Source organism: Bos javanicus, chromosome 14 (genome assembly GCF_032452875.1).
Source record: "Bos javanicus breed banteng chromosome 14, ARS-OSU_banteng_1.0, whole genome shotgun sequence".
Lineage (NCBI taxonomy): Eukaryota > Metazoa > Chordata > Mammalia > Artiodactyla > Bovidae > Bos > Bos javanicus.
Genome location: NC_083881.1, coordinates 81,668,900 through 81,687,909, shown reverse-complemented (window position 1 = coordinate 81,687,909; position 19,010 = coordinate 81,668,900). Strand labels below are relative to the sequence as shown.

At 46.1% G+C, this 19,010-nt stretch overlaps 1 protein-coding gene across 7 annotated transcripts in view; it reads right to left on the bottom strand.

Annotated features, from left to right (window-relative positions):
* The window catches only part of COL14A1 (collagen type XIV alpha 1 chain), a 233,440-nt gene that overhangs the window by 35,513 nt on the left and 178,917 nt on the right, over window positions 1–19,010 (bottom strand). For 6 of the 7 annotated variants that reach the window (XR_009740970.1, XR_009740971.1, XM_061439527.1 and 3 more), the window contains exons 41-42: window positions 12,868–12,921; window positions 12,317–12,388 (exon numbers count right to left, since the gene is read on the bottom strand). Coding sequence is in view for 5 of the 7 variants with exons in the window: in XM_061439527.1 (XP_061295511.1) it covers window positions 12,317–12,388; window positions 12,868–12,921 (126 nt within the window). In the remaining 2 variants the exon portion in view is untranslated. Of the gene's footprint in view, window positions 1–12,316; window positions 12,389–12,867; window positions 12,922–13,923; window positions 15,849–19,010 lie in introns of those variants that run through there. The other variant, XM_061439532.1, reaches the window with a different exon arrangement.

Below are 19,010 nucleotides of genomic sequence, written 5' to 3'. Positions count from 1 at the left end.
GTTACTGATGCGTGGCCTCAACTTCCACTATCATCTGCTTATCAAAAGTAAAACTTCTCATTCCGGCAGACCTGGTCTAGTCAGTATATCAGAACACTTGTGAGAAAGGTATTAAGAGAATATCTTATATATCAAGTATCAGCAATATTCTAATGCAATACTCAATTCAAATACCACCTATTTCATACTAAATCTTTATTATTGTATGTATTTAACCATGTGTATGCTCAGTTGCTCAGTCATGTCAGACTCTTTGTGACCCTATGGACTGTAGCCTGCCAGGCTCCTCTGTCCATGGACTTCTCCAGGCAAGAATACTGGAGTGGGTTGCCATTTCCTCCTCCAAGGGCTCTTCCAAACCTAGTGAAGTCTCCTATCTCTCCTGTTTGGCAGATGGGTTCTTTACCATACTGCCACCTGGGAAGCCCCCATTTAACAATGTTAACACAAAGATTTCTCTTCTCTTTATGTAGATGGTAAGATCGCTAATGCTGGGGACCATAACTTATATTACTTTATATTTCCAAAACCACCTAGCCCGTTTTTTCCATAAAAGAGTCACTTGAATATTCAGCTAAGTGCAATATTAAATTAAAATATTTATTATACATCTAGGACTGCTGCCTACTTCATTTTCAAGCATTTGATGCAATACAAAACCAAAAATCAGCAAACAAAAATTAGCCTCTGTTCCTCATCTTTAATAAACCAAGAAATTGTTTGTAGATACTAGTGGTTTAAAACTCAAGCTGCTTTTACCACGTACCAGGTAAACATCTCGGCACATTAATTCATTTAAGCCATCTAACACCTGGTAAGGTGAACTCATTTAATCCCTGCAAGACTCCTGTAAGATAAGCTCATTTACTCTTTACAACAACCCTGTGAGATGCTACTTCCATTTTCTTGTTGCTCAGTCACTCAGTCGTGTCCGACTCTTTGCCGCCCCATGGACTGCAGCACGCCAGGCCTCCCTGTCCATCACCAGCTCCTGGAGCTTACTCAAACTCCTGTCCATTGAGTCTGTGATGCCATCCAGCCATCTCATCCTCTGTCATCCCCTTCTCCTCCTGCCTTCAATCCCTCCCAGCATCGGGGTCTTTTCCAATGAGTCAGGTCTTTGCATCAGGTGGCCAAACTATTAGAGTTTCAGCTTCAACATCAATCCTTCCAATGAACACCCAGGACTGACCTCCTTTAGGATGGACTGGTTGGATCTCCTTGTAGTCCAAGGAACTCTCAAGAGTCTTCTCCAACACCACAGTTTCAAAACATCAATTCTTCAGCACTCAACTCTCTTTAGAGTCCAACTCTCACATGCATACATGACCACTGGAAAAACCATAGCCTTGACTAGACGGACTTTATTGGCAAAGTAACGTCTCTGCTTTTTACATATAAGGAGAGTGATGCATTGAGAGGATAAATAAATTGCCCAAGGTCACACAATAAGAAATGGAAAATCTGGGACCAGAATCCATTCAGCTGGGCTCCAGAACCCTTGCCCTCCACAGTACACTCTACTGCTGCCAGGAAAGAGAGCACTGCTCAACACATTTGCTAGCCTGAATCTTCTACTTCAGTGTAGGTAATATTTTTCTTAATGCAGTAATTTAAAAAGCAAACAAACATCTCCCAAATCTCACTCCAGTCATTCAGAATTAGTCTTTGAGTCATTTCTTAAAATCTATTTCATCTTGAATATTTTTTGTTTCTGAACCAACATATTCTTAATGTTTCCATTGCTAGCGATCATGTGTTAACTCTTCCTATTTGAAACTTGGACAGAGAAACGGCAGTGCAAGCCTGAGTGATAAGGTAAACGGATGGCATCAGGTGTCGGCGCCTCTGGTGTGCAGAGACTGATGCGTTTAATGAGGCCCGAAATTCCTCACACTCAGCCTCCCAATGCTTGTGACTAAGTAGCTGCAGGGCACAGCAAGGTGGTCTCCAGGAAACCACATATGTACACTTAGTGAACATATCTGAACGACAAGAAATTATTTTCTTATTCCAACTTCTCTGATGTCTTTCCTTTGATCTTTCGTTTTGCAAAATAAAAGAAAAACAAACTCAAAATTCCTGAGTGAACGAAGGTCCGTAACTCCACCAAAACAAGCTTTGATGGAAAACACATAGTCCCTGTAGATGTCGGCAAGAAAAAGTGGCATATTTTCCTTTGATTTCAGGAACACTTGAAATGCAAAGAAAATACAGTAGCTACATTCATAGATTTATAGAATTTTAGTGCTGAAGGAAAGAAGAAAGATCTCATGGTCCAAGTCCCAAATATTAGGTGTTTGCTAACTAAAATCAAAACACCCTTAGCTCAGCTCTAAGAGTTGAGCTTCCATCAGTTCAGCTCAGTTCAGTCGCTCAGTCATGTCCGACTCTTTGTGATCCCATGAAACGCAGCACGCCAGGCCTCCCTGTCTATCACCAACTCCCGGAGTTCACTCAGACTCACATCCAACGAGTCAGTGATGCCATCCAGCCATCTTATCCTCTGTCATCCCCTTCTCCTCCTGCCCCCAATCCCTCCCAGCATCAGAGTCTTTTCCAATGAGTCAACTCTTTGCATGAGGTGGCCAAAGTACTGGAGTTTCAGCTTTAGCATCATTCCTTCCAAAGAAATCCCAGGGCTGATCTCTTTCAGAATGGACTGGTTGGATCTCCTTGCAGTCCAAGGGATTCTCAAGAGTCTTCTCCAACACCACAGTTCAAAAGCATCAATTCTTCAGTGCTCAGCCTTCTTCACAGTCCAACTCTCACATCCATACATAACCACAGGAAAAACCATAGCCTTGACTAGATGGACCTTTGTTGGCAAAGTAATGTTTCTGCTTTTCAATATGCTCTCTAGGTTGGTCATAACTTTTCTTCCATGGAGTAAGCGTCTTTTAATTTCATGGCTGCAGTCACCATCTGCAGTGATTTTGGAGTCCAAAAAAATAAATTCTGACACTGTTTCCCCATCTGTTTCCCATGAAGTGATGGGACCAGATGCCATGATCTTCATTTTCTGAATGTTGAGCTTTAAGCCAACTTTTTCACTCTCCTCTTTCACCTTCATCAAGAGGCTTTTTAGCTCCTCTTCACTTTCTGCCTTAAGGGTGGTGTCATCTGCATATCTGAGCTTCCATGCCTGACCCTTAGTCTGTAAAACTAATCTCCTCATACTCACCTGAGTACCAGCCTAACTAGAATGTAATCACACTTTTGCTCTTTGTTTTAACAAACGCTTATTAAGCAGGATAAGTCCCCTACGCACGAACCTTCAAGCTGTGAACTTGCAAAGATGCAGACCCGCGCTCCATCAGTGGCAGGTGTGGGCGGGGCACATGGCCCCCACCCACGCTGATGCCCTCAGCTCGCCCGTATCCCACCCTCCGGTCAGTACCCCCTCCTGCTCACTTGACGCCTGCCCCGTGTGCCAGCTGTTGTCCTGGATGACTGCACTTTGCCAGGAACTGTACTGCAAGATTAAACATGTTTTCTTTATTTATTGTGTTTTTCGGTACTGTTTGTGTGAGAAGTACTGGAAAGCTATCACAGTGCAGTAATCCTGCTGACTGTGCCAGGTGGGTACCTAGGCTGACTTTGCTGGCCTCATGAACAAACTGGATTTAGGGATGCACTCTCAGAATGGAACTCCTTTGTACGGAATGGACTTTACCCTTGGAGATGCTGAACTGGGATCTAGGAGTCAGAAAGAACATGAGTGTGGTTTAAAAAAAAATCTGCCCTCAAGAAACTCTCCTTTTTATGGAGAGACGGACGTTGACAGTTGAAATGCAGTCTCCCACCCGAGGAGGTAAGGCTGGGAGGGGGACCTCATACCGGAAGAGCACAGTTTTAGAGAGAAACCATCAGGAGCTCCCCAGGGGGAGAAAGGAGAAGCAGCGACCCAGACAAACGGAAGCGCTCCCCGCAAGGCACGCACGGTGTCGAACGGTATGAGGAACACTGGGAGAGCTTTCAGTAAAGCGGTGACTCAGCTCCGAGCTGGGCGTCTGGGGAGCCGCGTTGGAGGGAAAGCAAGGATTCAAACGCAGGGCCACCTGCACCCGGCGGAACACAGGGGCCCCACCCACCGCTGCCAGGGCTCCAGTGAGGAGACTCCAGACAGGAAGTGACGCAACAGGAAGGGCTGCGCGACGAAGTTCTCTCGGCAACGGGAGGAAGGATCAGCCCAGCGGCAGAGTCAGGGGACCCGTTAGGGCGTCTGGGGACTATCTTTGAGAGAAACGAAGAGGGCTTGAGATTAGAGTTCTCAGAGCTGATGGTGACTGTGAAGCGGAGGCAGCAGTGATGAAGCGAGAGAGAGCTAAACAATACGAAAACGGACAGCACGGGGCTTGCCTGAGCTCGTCTTAGTTTCATTACAATCCCCTCTGAAGGAGGCCACCCTCCTGTCTAAGTGGGGGCAGAGCACATCCATCTTTCAAGGTCCACTGAAACGCTGCCTCCTCAGGAGCTGTTCTCCCCACCTCGCCACTCCAGGGACAGGGTAGATTCTGTATCCCTGCCTGTCTGTCTCCCTCAGTGGAAATTCATAACAACTTTCTGGCCTTTCCTGTAAGGCATTTCCCACTTTCCGCCTTTTGTTATATCCTCTTATATACTGAACAAAATTATCATCCTCTGTAGATTGTCCATGAATGTAAAAAAGTATCTTGGTCCTCTTCTGTGTCCCTCATGGACACCTACCTGTCCTTCACATCTCTTGTCCACATCGTTCAGTTCAGTTGCTCAGTGGTGTCCGACTCCTTGTGACCCCATGAACCGCAGCACGCCAGGCCTCCCTGTCAATAACCAACTCCTGGAGCTTACTCAAACTCATATCCATTGAGTCGGTGATGCCATCCAACCACTTCATCCTCTGTCGCTCTCTTCTCCTCCTGCCCTCAATCTTTTCTAGCAGCAGGGTCTTTTCAAATGAAATCAGCTCTTCGCATCAGGTGGCCAGAGTATTGGAGTTTCAGCTTTGACATCAGTCCTTCCAATGAACACCCAGGACTGATTTCCTTTAGGATGGACTGGTTGGATCTCCTTGCAGTCCAAGGGACTCTCAAGAGGCTTCAACACCACAGTTCAAAAGCATCAATTCTTCGGCACTCAGCTTTCTTCACAGTCCAACTCTGACATCCATACATGACTACTGAAAAAACCATAGCCTTGACTAGACGGACCTTTGTTGACAAAGTAACGTCTCTGCTTTTGAATATGCTATCTAGGTTGGTCATAACTTTCCTTCCAAGGAGTAAGCGTCTTGTAATTTCATGGTTGCAATCACCATCTGCAGTGATTTTTGAAGTCAGCCACTGTTTTCACTGTTTCCCCATCTATTTGCCATGAAGTGATGGGACCGGATGCCATGATCTTAGTTTTCTGAATGTTGAGCTTTAAGCCAACTTTTTCACTCTCTTCTTCCACTTTCATCAAGAAGCTCTTTAGTTCTTCTTCGCTTTCTGCCATAAGGGTGGTGTCATCCGCATATCTGAGGTTCTTGATATTTCTCCTGGCAATCTTGATTCCAGCTTGTGCTTCTTCCAGCCCAGCATTTCTCATGATGTACTCTGCATATGAGTTAAATAAGTAGGGTGACAATATACAGCCTTGACGTACTCTTTTTCTTATTTGGAACCAGGCTGTTGTTCCATGTCTAGTTCTAACTGTTGTTTCCTGACCTGTATACAGGTTTCTCAAGAGGCAGGTCAGGTGGTCTTGTATTCCCATCTCATTCAGAATTTTCCACAGTTTACTGTGATCCACACAGTCAAAGGCTTTGGCATCATCAATAAAGCAGAAATACATGTTTTTCTGGAACTCTCTTTCATTTTCAATGATCCAGCATAGCTACTCAATAAAAATTTTTGAATGAATTAATTGGGAAACTGACATCCTGAGAAGGTAGGTAAAGAAGCTTATGCAGTGTGGCTCGCACAGCCAGGTAAGGTCATGTGAGGGTGGCGTCTAGAACCCAGGTCTCCTGACTTCTGATGCAGAGCTCATGGTACAGTGTGACGCTGGCCCACCCACCAGTATTCACTTCCAGCTAAATTCAGGGCCCCTTCTTGCACAGGCTGTTCACTGTCTGCTCTCCTGCAGGGGAGGCACCTTGAGCTTAGGCCTCGGGTAGGAATTACAACAGCACCAGCAGCAATGCACGTTCTGCCCTGGGAAGTCCGCAGCTGAAGGCAGCATGAGTAGAAGCCAGCCTTTTCCTGGCACTGACTATAGGAAACAAATTATTTTCAGTGGGCAGTGTGTCTCTCCTGGTCTCTCCCTCCTGCCTTCCTAGACAGCCATCCACAGGAAATCAATCAAGGCTTCACTCCGTGAGGCGCAGCTCATCTGGCAGGAGGCAGGTACGTGGCTTCCCCCACCCAGCGTCCCAAGGAAACTCTGGGCTGGACGCTTCAGGGAGCCCCTGGCTTTGAGAAGACACCAGTGCTGCCTCTGATACAAATGCCACCATCAAGGGCCCTTTTCTGCTGATTTACAACAACTGAAGGGAATATCAAGAAGTGTTCTATTTCCAGGAAAAAATTACTGCTGTTTTTGAATTTATTTAAAGCCCATATTTAAAGTCTGCTCCAGAGCTACAAAAGGCCAGGTGGTTAGCAGGGTGGGGCCTTCCTTACTTTCTACATTTCAGGGTCACTCTGTCCCCTCACACACACCCACCATCCTCTGCCAAGCACCCTCTAGGGCCTGTTCTTCTTTCCTATCCATCCCCCTAGGATTAGGATCAAGTCAACTTGGATTAAGGGACACTGCACAAATGCATTTGTTTATTCTCCAACCAAATTTAAACCAGTTTGGGGTTTTTTTTTTGTTTGTTTGTTTCTGTTGCACCTCAAGATGTCTCAAAGCCTTTGACACCCTAAAATTTCTCATGACTTTCTGAGAAACAGATTTAATACGCTGTCTCTGACACTTTCTTACCCAGAACCCTTTGCTCTCTGAGCCCTGCAGACGTCTTCTGGAACTCCTGTTCCCCAAGCACATTAAGGGAAGTGAACTAAAGCGGAGATAACGAAAAAGGATATGTAAGGAGAAAGCACTCCAGTCTTCTTCTGTGTCCCATCACTAGCTTGACTTGAAAAGAGAAGGTCTAAAAAGGTTTTGAACAATGACAACGTAACTACATTCCAGTTGGAATAAGTGTACGGCTTTTTAGGATGACTGTTAAAGGGTGTATTAGCTAAACTCTGGAGGCATTTTCTGTGCTCCCGTCTGGTGTATGTTGGGTACCTGCACATGTACCGTGTGACTGACAGCCTAGAACAGGACCCCGAGGACAGAACAACTTTATGGAAATGAGCTTTTAAGAATACAGAGTGACTACCTGGGTGGCTAGAGAGAGAGGGTTTCCTTCCGAATGAAAACCAGTGTTTCTGTTAGGTCTCGCTCAATGAGGAAGGCAGAAAAAGGCCCCTGAAGCGTCTATTTCCAATTCCTGGGGTCTGTGAACATGTTGTCAGTCGCTCAATCCTGTCCAGCTCTCTGTGACCCTCAAGGACTGGGGCCCGCCAGCCTCCCCTGTCCATGGGATTTCCCAGGCAAGAACACTGGAGTGGGCAGCCATTCCTGTCTCCAGGGGGTTCTTCCCATATTACTTTATGTGGCAAAAAGATTATTAAGTGTGACGTAGTAACCTTGAAGTAATCTGGGGAGATTACCCAGGATTACCCTGGTGGCCCAAACAGAATCACACAGGTCATTCAAAGTGAAGAAAGCTTCCAGGCTGTGTTCAGAGCAGACGTGGTCACAGGTAAACAGAGAGACGACATTGCTGACTTCAAAGTGGGCCACAAACCAAGGACAGCGGGAAGTCTTTAGAAGCTACAAAAGGCAAGGAAATAGATCCTCCCCTAGAACCTCCAGACAGGAAATGCTGACACCTTGATTTTAAAACCCACTGAGATGACGTCAGGCTTCTGACCTACAGAACTGTAAGACAAGAGATTTCTGTCGTTTTGAGGTTGTGGTAATTGGTATAGCAGGAGGCAGAAATCTAATTCATCAACTTCTACCCTCACCCTCCAGATTTCACTGTTCCATGAATTCTTAGCACATCTGCAATGTACATACATGGACATGTCTCAGTTGTTTTAGTCTATGGATACAGGTTCGGTGCCTCACACACCATATAGGAAGGCTAACACCTGCGCCAGAAGCAACAACTTCAGGTCACAGAAGGTGCCAAGCGTGGCTTTGGAGGCTGTGGTGCAGCCACCTTATATTACAGACGAGGAGACAGGCCCACGAAGCTTGTCTGCTTCTCCCCCAGCCTACCCCGACCGCTCCATCCATCCAACCTGAGAGATCAGAAGCACAAAAATGGGAGGTATTGGGTTGCCCAAAGAGCTCATTTAGGTTTTTCCATAAGATGTTATGGGAAAATAATTAGTTCCATTAATAAGTATTCAATTCAGTTCAGTTCAGTCGCTCAGTCGTGTCTGATTCTTTGCCATCCCATGGACTGCAGCACTCCAGGCCTCCCTGTCCATCACCAACTCCTGGAGTTTACTGAAACTCATGTCCATCGAGTCGGTGATGGCATCCAACCACTTCATCCTTTGTCGTCCCCTTTTCCTCCTGCCCTCAATCTTTCCCAGCATCAGGGTCTTTTCAAATGAGTCAGCTCTTCGCATGAGGTGGCCAAAGTATTGGAGTTTCAGGTCAGTTCTTCCAATGAACACTCAGGATTGATTTCCTTTAGGATGGACTGGTTGGATCTCCTTGCAGTCCAAGGGACTCTCAAGAGTCTTCTCCAACACCACAGTTCAAAACCATCAATTCTTCAGTTCTCAGCTTTCTTTATAGTCCAACTCTCACATCCATACACGACCACTGGAAAAACCATAGCCTTGACGAGATGGACCCTTGTTGGCAAAGTAATGTCTTTGCTTTTGAATAGGCTATCTAGGTTGGTCATAACTCTCCTTCCAAGGAGTAAGTGTCTTTTAATTTCATGGCTGTAGTCACCATATGCAGTGATTTTGGAGCCCCCAAAAATAAAGTCAGCCACTGATTCCACTGTTTCCCCAACTATTTCCCATGAAGTGATGGGACCAGATGCCATGATCTTAGTTTTCTGAATGTTGAGCTTTAAGCCAACTTTTTCACTCTCTTCTTTCACTTTCATCAAGAGGCTCTTTAGTTCCTCTTCGCTTTCTGCCATAAGGGTGGTGTAATCTATATATCTGAGGTTATTGATATTTCTCCCTGCAATCTTGATTCCAGCTTGTGCTACCTCCAGCCCAGAGTTTCTCATGATATATTCTGCATATAAGTTAAATAAGCAGGGTGACAATATACAGCTTTGACATACTCCTTTTCCTATTTGGAACCAGTCTGTTGTTCCATGTCCAGTTCTAACTGTTGCTTCCTGACCTGCATACAGGTTTCTCAAGAGGCAGGTCAGGTAGTCTGGTATTCCCATCTCGTTCAGAATTTTCCACAGTTTATTGTGATACATACAGTCAAAGGTGTTGGCATCGTCGATAAAGCAGAAATAGATGTTTTTCTGGAACTCTCTTGCTTTTCAGTGATCCAGCGGATGTTGGCAATTTGATCTCTGGTTCCTCTGCCTTTTCTAAAACCAGCTTGAACATCTGGAAGTTCACGGTTCACGTACTGCTAAAGCCTGGCTTGGAGAATTTTGAGCATTCTTTTACTAGTGTGTGAGATGAGTGCAAATTGTGCGGTAGTTTGAGCATTCTTTGGCATTGCCTTTCTTTGGGAATGGAATGAAAACTGACTTTTTCCACTTCTGTGGCCACTGCTGAGGTTTCTATATTTGCTGGCATATTGAGTGTAGCACTTTCACAGCATCATCTTTTAGATTTGAAATAGCTCAACTGGAATTCCATCACCTCCACTAGCTTCATTTGTAGTGATGCTTCCTAAGGCCCACTTGACTTTGCATTCCAGGATGTCTGGCTCTAGGTGAGTGATCACACCATTGTGATTATCTGGGTCATGAAGACCTTTTTGTACAGTTCTTCTGTGTATTCTTGCCACCTCTTCTTAATATCTTCTGCTTCTATTAGGTCCATACCATTCCTGTCCTTTATCAAGCCCATCTTTGCATGAAATGTTCCCCTGGTATCTTGAATTTTCTTGACTAGATCTCTAGTCTTCCCCATTCTATTATTTTCCTCTACTTCTTTGCATTGATCACTAAGGAAGGCTTTCTTATCTCTCTTTGCTATTTTTTGGAACTCTGTATTCAAATGGGTATATCTTTCCTTTTCCTCTCTGCTTTTTGCTTCTCTTCTTTCACAGCTATTTGTAAAGTCTCTCCAGACAGCCATTTTGCCTTTTTGCATTTCTTTTTCTTGAGGATGGTCTTGATTCCTGTCTCCTGTACAATGTCATGAACCTCCGTCCATAGTTCATCAGGAACTCTATCTATCAGATCTAGTCCCTTAAATCAATTTCTCACTTCCACTGTATAATCGTAAGGGATTTGATTTAGGTCATACCTGAATGGTTTAGTGGTTTTCCCTACTTTCTTCAATCTAAGTCTGAATTTGGCAATAAGGAGTTTATGATCTGAGCCACAGTCAGCTCCTGGTCTTGTTTTGGCTGACTGTATAGAGCTTCTCCATCTTTGGCTGCAAAGAATACAATCAATCTGATTTCAGTACTGACCATCTGGTGGTGTCCATGTATAAAATCTTCTCTTGTGTTGTTGGAAGAGGGTGTTTGGTATGACCAGTGTGTTATCTTAGCAAAACTCTGTTAGCCATTGCCCTGCTTCATTCTGTGCTCCAAGGCCAAATTTGCCTATTATTCCAGGTGTTTCTTAACTTCCTACTTTTGCATTCCAGTCCCCTATAGTGAAAAGGACATCTTTTTTGGGTGTTAGTTCTAAAAGGTCTTGTAGGTCTTCATAGAACCATTCAACTTCAGCTTCTTCAGCATTACTGGTCAGGGCATAGACTTGGATTACTGTGATATTGAATGGTTTGCCTTGGAAACGAACAGAGATCATTCTGTCATTTTTGAGATTGCATCCAAGTACTGCATTTCAGACTCTTTTGTTGACTATGAGGGCTACTCCATTTCTTCTAAGGGATTCTTGTCCACAGTAGTAGATATAATGGTCATCTGAGTTAAATTCACCCATTCCAGCCCATTTTAGTTTGCTGATTCCTAGAATGTCGACGTTCACTCTTGCCATTTCCTGTTTGACCACTTCCAATTTGCCTTGATTCATGGACCTGACATTCCAGGTTCCTATGCAATATTGCTCTTTCCAGCATCGGACCTTGCTTCTATCACCAGTCACATCCACAGCTTGGTGTTGTTTTTGCTTTGGCTCCATCCCTTCATTCTTTCCGGGGTTATTTCTCCACTGATCTACAGTAGCATGTTGGGCACCTACCGACCTGGGGAGTTCATCTTTCAGTGTCCTATCTTTTTGCCTTTTCATACTGTTCATGGGGTTCTCAAGGCAAGAATACTATATAATTAATTTAATTAGAATTTGTGTATAATATAATTATATTATAAATACATTGTATAGATATATGATAAAATATAATTGATATTAATAAAACAATTAATATTTAAAATTAATATCAATCATTTAATTAACATATTGTTTAATGGTATTTTATTATATAATTGATTGTATTACTTAGTTATTTTATAATTATTAGTTTTTTATAGTTAATAATTATAATAGTTATTATTACAACTAGTAATTAAATAATTTGTTTCATTCCCTGAGCTTTCATTTACACCGCTGTTCACTTACGTGTTCAGGTCTGTTGCTCAGTCGTATCCGACTGTCCGTGACCCCACGAATCGCAGCACGCCAGGCCTCCCTGTCCATCTTATGTGTTAGTGTGTGTTTTAAGGCAAAATTCTGCCTTTCTCATACAACTTAGGGAAGAAAAACCTATTCCCATCCTTATTAATCCTTGACTTTGTCCAGACTTAAATTTTTTGCTCAGAAGACAGGCCTAATTAATAGACATCATTGTACCTAACCTTTGAAAAGATGCATTGAGTTAACTTAGCCAAAAACAGAATAACAAACAATGTAAATATATATAAGCGGAAGTGTAGCTGCAGATCATTCCCTGTTGGGACCATTTGTCTTTAGCCCTGATATACGCACAGTCTCATCTTAATCTTTATCCTAGGAGAGTCTCTGTTTTCCTCACAGATTCCCCGAGAGTCCAATACCGGAAACACATTTTGACACAAGAGACGCTGTCAATTTAAACACAAAAATAAGCCAGAAGGATGCCTGGGCAGCCGTCCTGACTGGCTGCGGCCACATACTCACAGGCGGTCCGAGGGCACCTTGGGGTCCCATGCTTCCTGTGACCCCGGGGACTCCAGGGGCTCCGGGAATGCCCTAGTGGACAGGAAAATGGAGCAAAGGTAAAGACGGGCGTTCCCAACAAAACAGCTCTCCAGAAGGGGCAGCAAACACCGCCTCCCACCCCTGCCGCCCCGCCACCTTCCTGAAGCCAGCTTCAGGACTCACTGCTTATTCCTGTTTCCAACTACCACAGAATTAAGGAAGACTCTTTTTGGAAAAGTCCCCACTGTGTTGGTTAGATGTAGTTCTTTCGAATTCAAGCCTTACCTGTGTCTAGTAAAAAAGAAATCAGTGCAGGTGATCTTATGGCAAAGCGGCTTAGAGGTGCAGTAATCAAGCCCCCGGACACATTCCTTTAGAGGATGCTTAGGAAGGGTGCTGACCCAGAGGCTGAGCCACCACACTGCAGCAAAGACGGCTGCAAAGCGAAGGCCTGGCAGCAGGAAAGCTCTCACGAGAAGCGAGTGGCGTTGAAGCAGCGACGCGCCCCAGGAGTTCCTGGAAATACTTACAATCGGCCCTGGTGGGCCCGGAGGGCCGGAGGATCCATCCTTTCCAGGAAAGCCCTGGGGGAAGAAAAACATGGCGTGTCAGCTCTGCAGCTGCTTTATATGGCTTTCAGAAAAGCTGCATTTAATCCCGTTTCATATTTGGGGCAGCAAGTCCTGTCATTTGCTCCAAACTTCCAAGGATTCACTGCTTTTAAACCCTTCATGGGAACTGTTCTTGGCAAAGACTTTTGTGTCTGTTGGCTCTATGAAATCGCCCAATGGAAGAATGTTAGGTGTAAGAAATGCCACAGGAACTTATTTTCAGAAAGTGTTTTTTTTTTATTATTATTAAATTAAACATAACTAGTGAGAAGGGGGATCAATTCTGGTCATTAACGACCAGACACAAAGACAAATTAGTGTCTTTCAGGACCTAAGAGTTTGGGGACAGGGAACCCCTATCTCAGGAATCTAGTAGTGTATTACAGATTAGGAGTACTGCAGTATCGGGCTCCCTTTTAGCTCAGACAGTAAAGAATCTGCCTGCAATGCTGGAGACCCAGGTTCCATCCCTGGGTCAGGAAGATCCTCTGGAGAAGGGAATGCAACCCACTCCATCACTCTTGCCTAGAGAATCCATGAACAGAGCAGCCTCGCAGGTTATAGTCCATGGGGTCGCAAAGAGTTGGACACAACTGAGCAACTAACACACACATGCACACACACACACACACCCGCATACACACTACAATATCTGTGACTCTGGAGCTCTTCAAGGACTGCCTGGGGGTGGATCGGGGGTCTTCCTGCAGTGATACAGTTTCAACTGCCGGGCAAGTTTGCTGAATGCAAGTCCACGTGAATACACATCTGCTTCTCATTACATGACGGAACAGTTAAAGACAGAAAGCAAACGATGCTCTTTAAAAATTATCTTCTCCAATCACTGAATGTGTGTGTGTTATTTTTATGTGAATGTTAAAAAAAAAAGCACATCTGGAGTGACCTACTATCAGATGGCTGTGGTTCTTAGCTGCGGGTGTGGGTCTTTCCAGTGTAATTAAAAACATGAGAGAGGATCTTTGATCTCAACTTTATGATAAATTCACAAAGTTTGTTCAAGACATTATCTTCTACTACATGGAGAAATGGACTTCTCCTCTTGGGATCTGTCCCCTCCTAGAATAATCCATTCTTGTGCTAAGTCGCTTCAGTCCTGTCCAGCTCTTTACGACCTTATGGACTGTAGCCCACCAGGCTCCTCTGTCCATAGGACCCTCCAGGCAAGAACACGGGAGCAAGCTGCCATGCCCTTCTCCAGGGATCTTCCTGACCCAGGGATCGAACCTGGGTCTCTTAGTCTCCTGCGTTGGGCGGGCAGGCTCTTCACCTCTAGCACCACCTGGGATCCATTCTCAGATCAGTTGAAACCAACATCCACCAGCGTCCGTGCTGCCTCTCCCAACTCCCTTTCTGAAGCGCACCACTTTCCCAGTGAGCCTTCCCCATTCTTCCTGCGTGTGAAAGCCCTTCTCCTTGGTGGCCCCCTTTCACTCTCTCTCCTTGTCTCCAGGAATCAAATAAAAGAGGGTAAAAACGAGGCTGGACGAAAGGAAATGGTGTGAGTTGGGAGAAAGACACGAAATGGGAAGGGTGTGTGTCGGAAGAGCGATGGTCTGTGGGCCATCCTGTTCCCAGGTTCAAATACCAGCAAGTCTCAGAGCCAGATGAGGCAGAGGCTGCAGACCCCACGGGCCTCGTGGTTTGCCTTTCCCGCCTGAGCACGCTGTGCGCTTCCATCTTCCAGCCTCTTGTTCAGCAATTCCATGGGAAGCCAGGGGCTGAGCTCTGGCCAGTGGAGAGGGGCCAGTTCCAGCTCTGGCCCATAAGAATTTCTGGGGGGTAATCCTCCACCTTCTTGTCCCTTCTGTAACAGCTTCAGGGCCCACGTGTTGAGGATCAGTGTCTCAAGATGGCAAGACCTTGAGTTCCTAAATGACTCTACAGATCAGAGACTAACTACCCAGCTCCTCTACCCATTCTGTGGACAGTGCTGGGCTGCGACCAACAATAGGCTTCATTTCATTTATTATGTTTTCATTGTTTTAAACCACTGAGATTTTAGGATTTTTGTTCATAACATTCGAGCTAGTGGGTTTTTTCACTGCTACCTCTATTCAGTCACTTCAGTTATTCACTCAAAAATATTATTAAGTCAGAAAGCTGCAGGGGTAGGCCCTGATATAGATTAGATTACACAAACCCGCACACACATCCTTCCTTGGATTTGCTAGCTAAACAACAAATATTAATACTGACATAGGTTGAAAGATATTATTTTACGTGGAGTTTAAATATAGCATGTCCAGGAAGAGGGTATAAAAAATCAGAAAATGTAAGAGAAAACCAGAACCTTATAACTCCTTCAGCCCAACTGCTTCATATTATAGGTGAGAAAATTTGGGATCAAAAGAGATTAGGAGCCTTTACCATTAAAAAAATTTTTTTATATCTACTAGTATTTCCTATATGAAGTTCACATAACAAAACCAGGGACTCTGAGGACATACTCAATAATTTAAGAAGGCATTTGAAAAGAACTTCATTTGCTTCCTGCCTTAAAACTCTCCCAGCGCTGGAGGGGAAGCGAGCACACTCCCGTGTGTGAGGCCACACGTGATACGCGGCCAACGCCACTGCCCAGCAGGCAGGAGTTCAGCCTGGCTTCCCGGACTCTCTTCCAGGCTGTGTCCAGAGGCAAAATTCTCAAAAACAAGCAAGGGCGATGTTATGCAGAGGGAGCAAGCCAAGGCGTATTTTCTGAAAAGACAGTGCACTATTCCAGGGAGGATCTGCAGGAAAAAGCACATCAGCTCCTCCCTCTCAATCACGGGGAAGGGGCTCACGAAGCAGCGCTCCGTCAGGACTCTCCTCCACTGGATCACCCGAAGGACGCTACCGAGAACAGTGTTCAATGTGCTCGATTTACAGACAGCTGGTGCCTATCATGTGGGAGGAGAGAGGATGGAATGTCGTTAGGCAGAACTAAATTTGGCAAGAGGCTGTTGCTCCCGTGTGGTCGCATCCAAAGAGGAGACTGCATGTTGGTTCACTCTGCGTTCTCGGGGTGCCCAACCTCCAGGAGCCTGCTGATCTGAGGTGGAGCTGATGTAGTAACAGAAATACACTGAACAACGAATGTCATGAGCTTGAATCATCCCCAAACCATCCCCCACCGCTGGTTCGTGGAAAAACTGTCTTCCACGAAGCTGATCTCTGGTGCCAAAAAGGTGGGGGACCACTGCTCTTCCTAAAGGGCCCCTTGGAAGCTGTTGGTGTCCAGTCCCTCAGTCATGTCCGATTCTTTGCCACCCCATGGACTGCAGCACGCCAGGCCTCCCTGTCCATCACCAACTCCCGGAGTTCACCCAAACTCATGTCCATTGAGTCGGTGATGCCATCCAGCCATCTCATCGGAAACTGAGATTTCTTTTTTTTCTTCTTTGAGGGAAGAAATTATGTCTTATTCACTGTTCTATTCCTAATACCTCCCTAGCACATGGTTGGCACCAAATACATACTAAAAAAAAAATTAAAGTGGAATAAAAATGATACTCTTAGAAGAAGTGCTCTGATAATCAAGTTGAGTAAATAAATATTAATTGCAGGTATAATTAGCCCAGAAATGCATGGGGGTGGGGAGACATGCCGATCTTTTCCGGCTTTGCTCTTGAACCCTCACGAGCCTGGAGGAAAGGGGTCGGGAGTTCTCCAGCCCCAGAAGCTGAAATTGCATTTCAGTGACTACCTGAGGGGGAGTTTCCTAGAAGCAGAGCGGGCTTTTGTGCCTTTGATTTATAGAGGGAGGGGGCTTCCCTGGTGGTCCAGTCACCTGCCAATGCAGGGGACACGGGTTCGATTCCAAGTGCCACCACGACGGAGCCTGTGCTCTGGAGCCTGTGCACTGCAACGAGGGCAGCCCGCTTGCCACACCTGGAGCCAGCCCCACGGCCACGAGGTCCCCGTGCGGCCAGACAGAGATGAAGGCGCAGTTTAATATGCTTTACAGAGGGAGTGTTCTAGGAGAAACCTTTCAGGTAGTGAGGGAGGCAGGAGAGGGCAGGCACAGGGGTTAGGTCAGGACTGGGTTTCGCTGAGGTCTGCTCTCGTCGGGGAGCTCTGCACGGTGGGTGGCGCCTCAGGGTTAGCCAGTCAGTCATCGGCTGGGTTTCCTGGTGGCTCTAGTAATAAGGAACCCGCCTGCCAATGCAGGAGACACAAGAGCCGTGGGTTCGATCCCTGGGCAGAAAGATCGCCTGGAGAAGGGAATGGCAACCCACTCCAATATTCTTGCCTGGAGAATCCCATGGACAGAGGAGCCTGGTGGGCTGCAGTCCATGGGCTTGCAAACAGTCAGACATGACTGAGGGACTTAGCATGCACACATGCACGGAGCCAAGGTGGCATTTCCAAGGGTAGTTCTCTACAGTAGAGGTAACTGAGCTGTTAGCAGCCAGGGCATGGAGGGCACGGGCCAGGGTCAAGGAGCATCCGTTCCACGCATTTCACTCTAGCACTTTCTTTTGTTATTGGAGTATAGTTGCTTTACAATGGTTATGTTAGTTTCTGCTGTGCAGCAAAACGAATCAGCTGCGTGTGTGTGTGAGTGTGCGTGTGTGTGTGTGTGCATGTGTGTGTGTGTGAGTGTGCGTGTGTGTGGGAGTGTGCGTGTGTGTGTGAGTGTGCATGTGTGTGTGTGTGTGAGTGTGCGTTGTGTGTGTGTGCGTGTGCGTATGCGTGTGTGAGTGTGCGTGTGTGTGTGCGCGTGAGTGTGCGTGTGTGTGTGCGTGAGTGTGCATGTGTGTGCGAGTGTGCGTGTGTGTGTATGAGTGTGTGTGTGAGTGTGTGTGAGTGTGCGTGTGTGGGTGTGCGTGTGTGTGTGAGTGTGCGTGTGCATGTGTGTGTGAGTGTGCATGTGTGTGCGTGTGTGAGTGTGCGTGTGTGTGGGAGTGTGCGTGTGTGTGTGTGAGTGTGCATGTGTGTGAGTGTGTGTGTGAGTGTGCGTTGTGTGTGTGTGTGCGTGTGCGTATGCGTGTGTGAGTGTGCGTGTGTGAGTGTGCGTGTGTGTGGGAGTGTGCGTGTGTGTGGGAGTGTGTGTGTGTGAGTGTGCATGTGTGCGTGTGTGTGTGTGAGTGTGCATGTGTGAGTGTGCGTGTGTGTGTGTGTGTGTGCGTGTGTGTATGTGAGTGTGCATGTGTGAGTGTGCGTGTGTGAGTGTGCGTGTGTGTGTGTGTATGTGAGTGTGCGTGTGTTGTGTGTGCGTGGGAGTGTGTGTGTGCGTGTGCGTGAGTGTGCATGTGTGTGTGCGTGTGAGTGTGCGTGTGTGTGGGAGTGTGCGTGTGTGTGTGTGTGTGTGTATGCGTGTGTGTATGTGAGTGTGCGTGTGTGTGCGTGTGTGTGTGTGTGCGTGTGTGTGTATGTGAGTGTGCGTGTGTGTGAGTGCGTGTGAGTGTGCGTGTGTGCGTGTATGTGAGTGTGCGTGTGTGTGTGTGAGTGTGAGTGTGAGTGTGCGTTGTGTGTGTGTGCGTGTGCGTGTGAGTATGTGTGTGTGAGTGCGCGTGTGTGTGCATGTGTGTGTGTGTGCGTGTGTGTGCGAGTGTGCGTGTGTGTGTGTGTGTGTGAGTGTGCGTGTGTGTGTGAGTGTGCGTGTGAGTATGTGTGTGTATGTGAGTGTGCGTGTGTGTGAGTGCGTGTGTGTGAGTGTGCGTGTGTGCGTGTATGTGTGCGTGTGTGTGACTGTGTGAGTGTGCGTGTGCGTGTGAGTGTGCGTGTGCGTGTGCGTGTGGGTGTGAGTATGCGTGTGTGTGTGCGTGTGCGTGTGTGTGTGTGTAGCCTCTCTTGGATTGCCTTCCCACTTAGGTCACCACAGGCCACTGAGTGGAATCCCCTGTGCTACACGTAGGTTTCGTTAGCTATCTGTTTATACACAGTATCTATAGTTCACTCTAGCACTTTCATTCATGGATTTTCATGAACAAATGCACATTTTTAGAAATAACATTTTAACAGTAAAGGCATTCTTAAGGGTACTATGAGTTTCCTGTTTCCCTCATTCCAAATTAAAATGTACTTGCTATACCTGGTTATAATTTAAAATATATTAG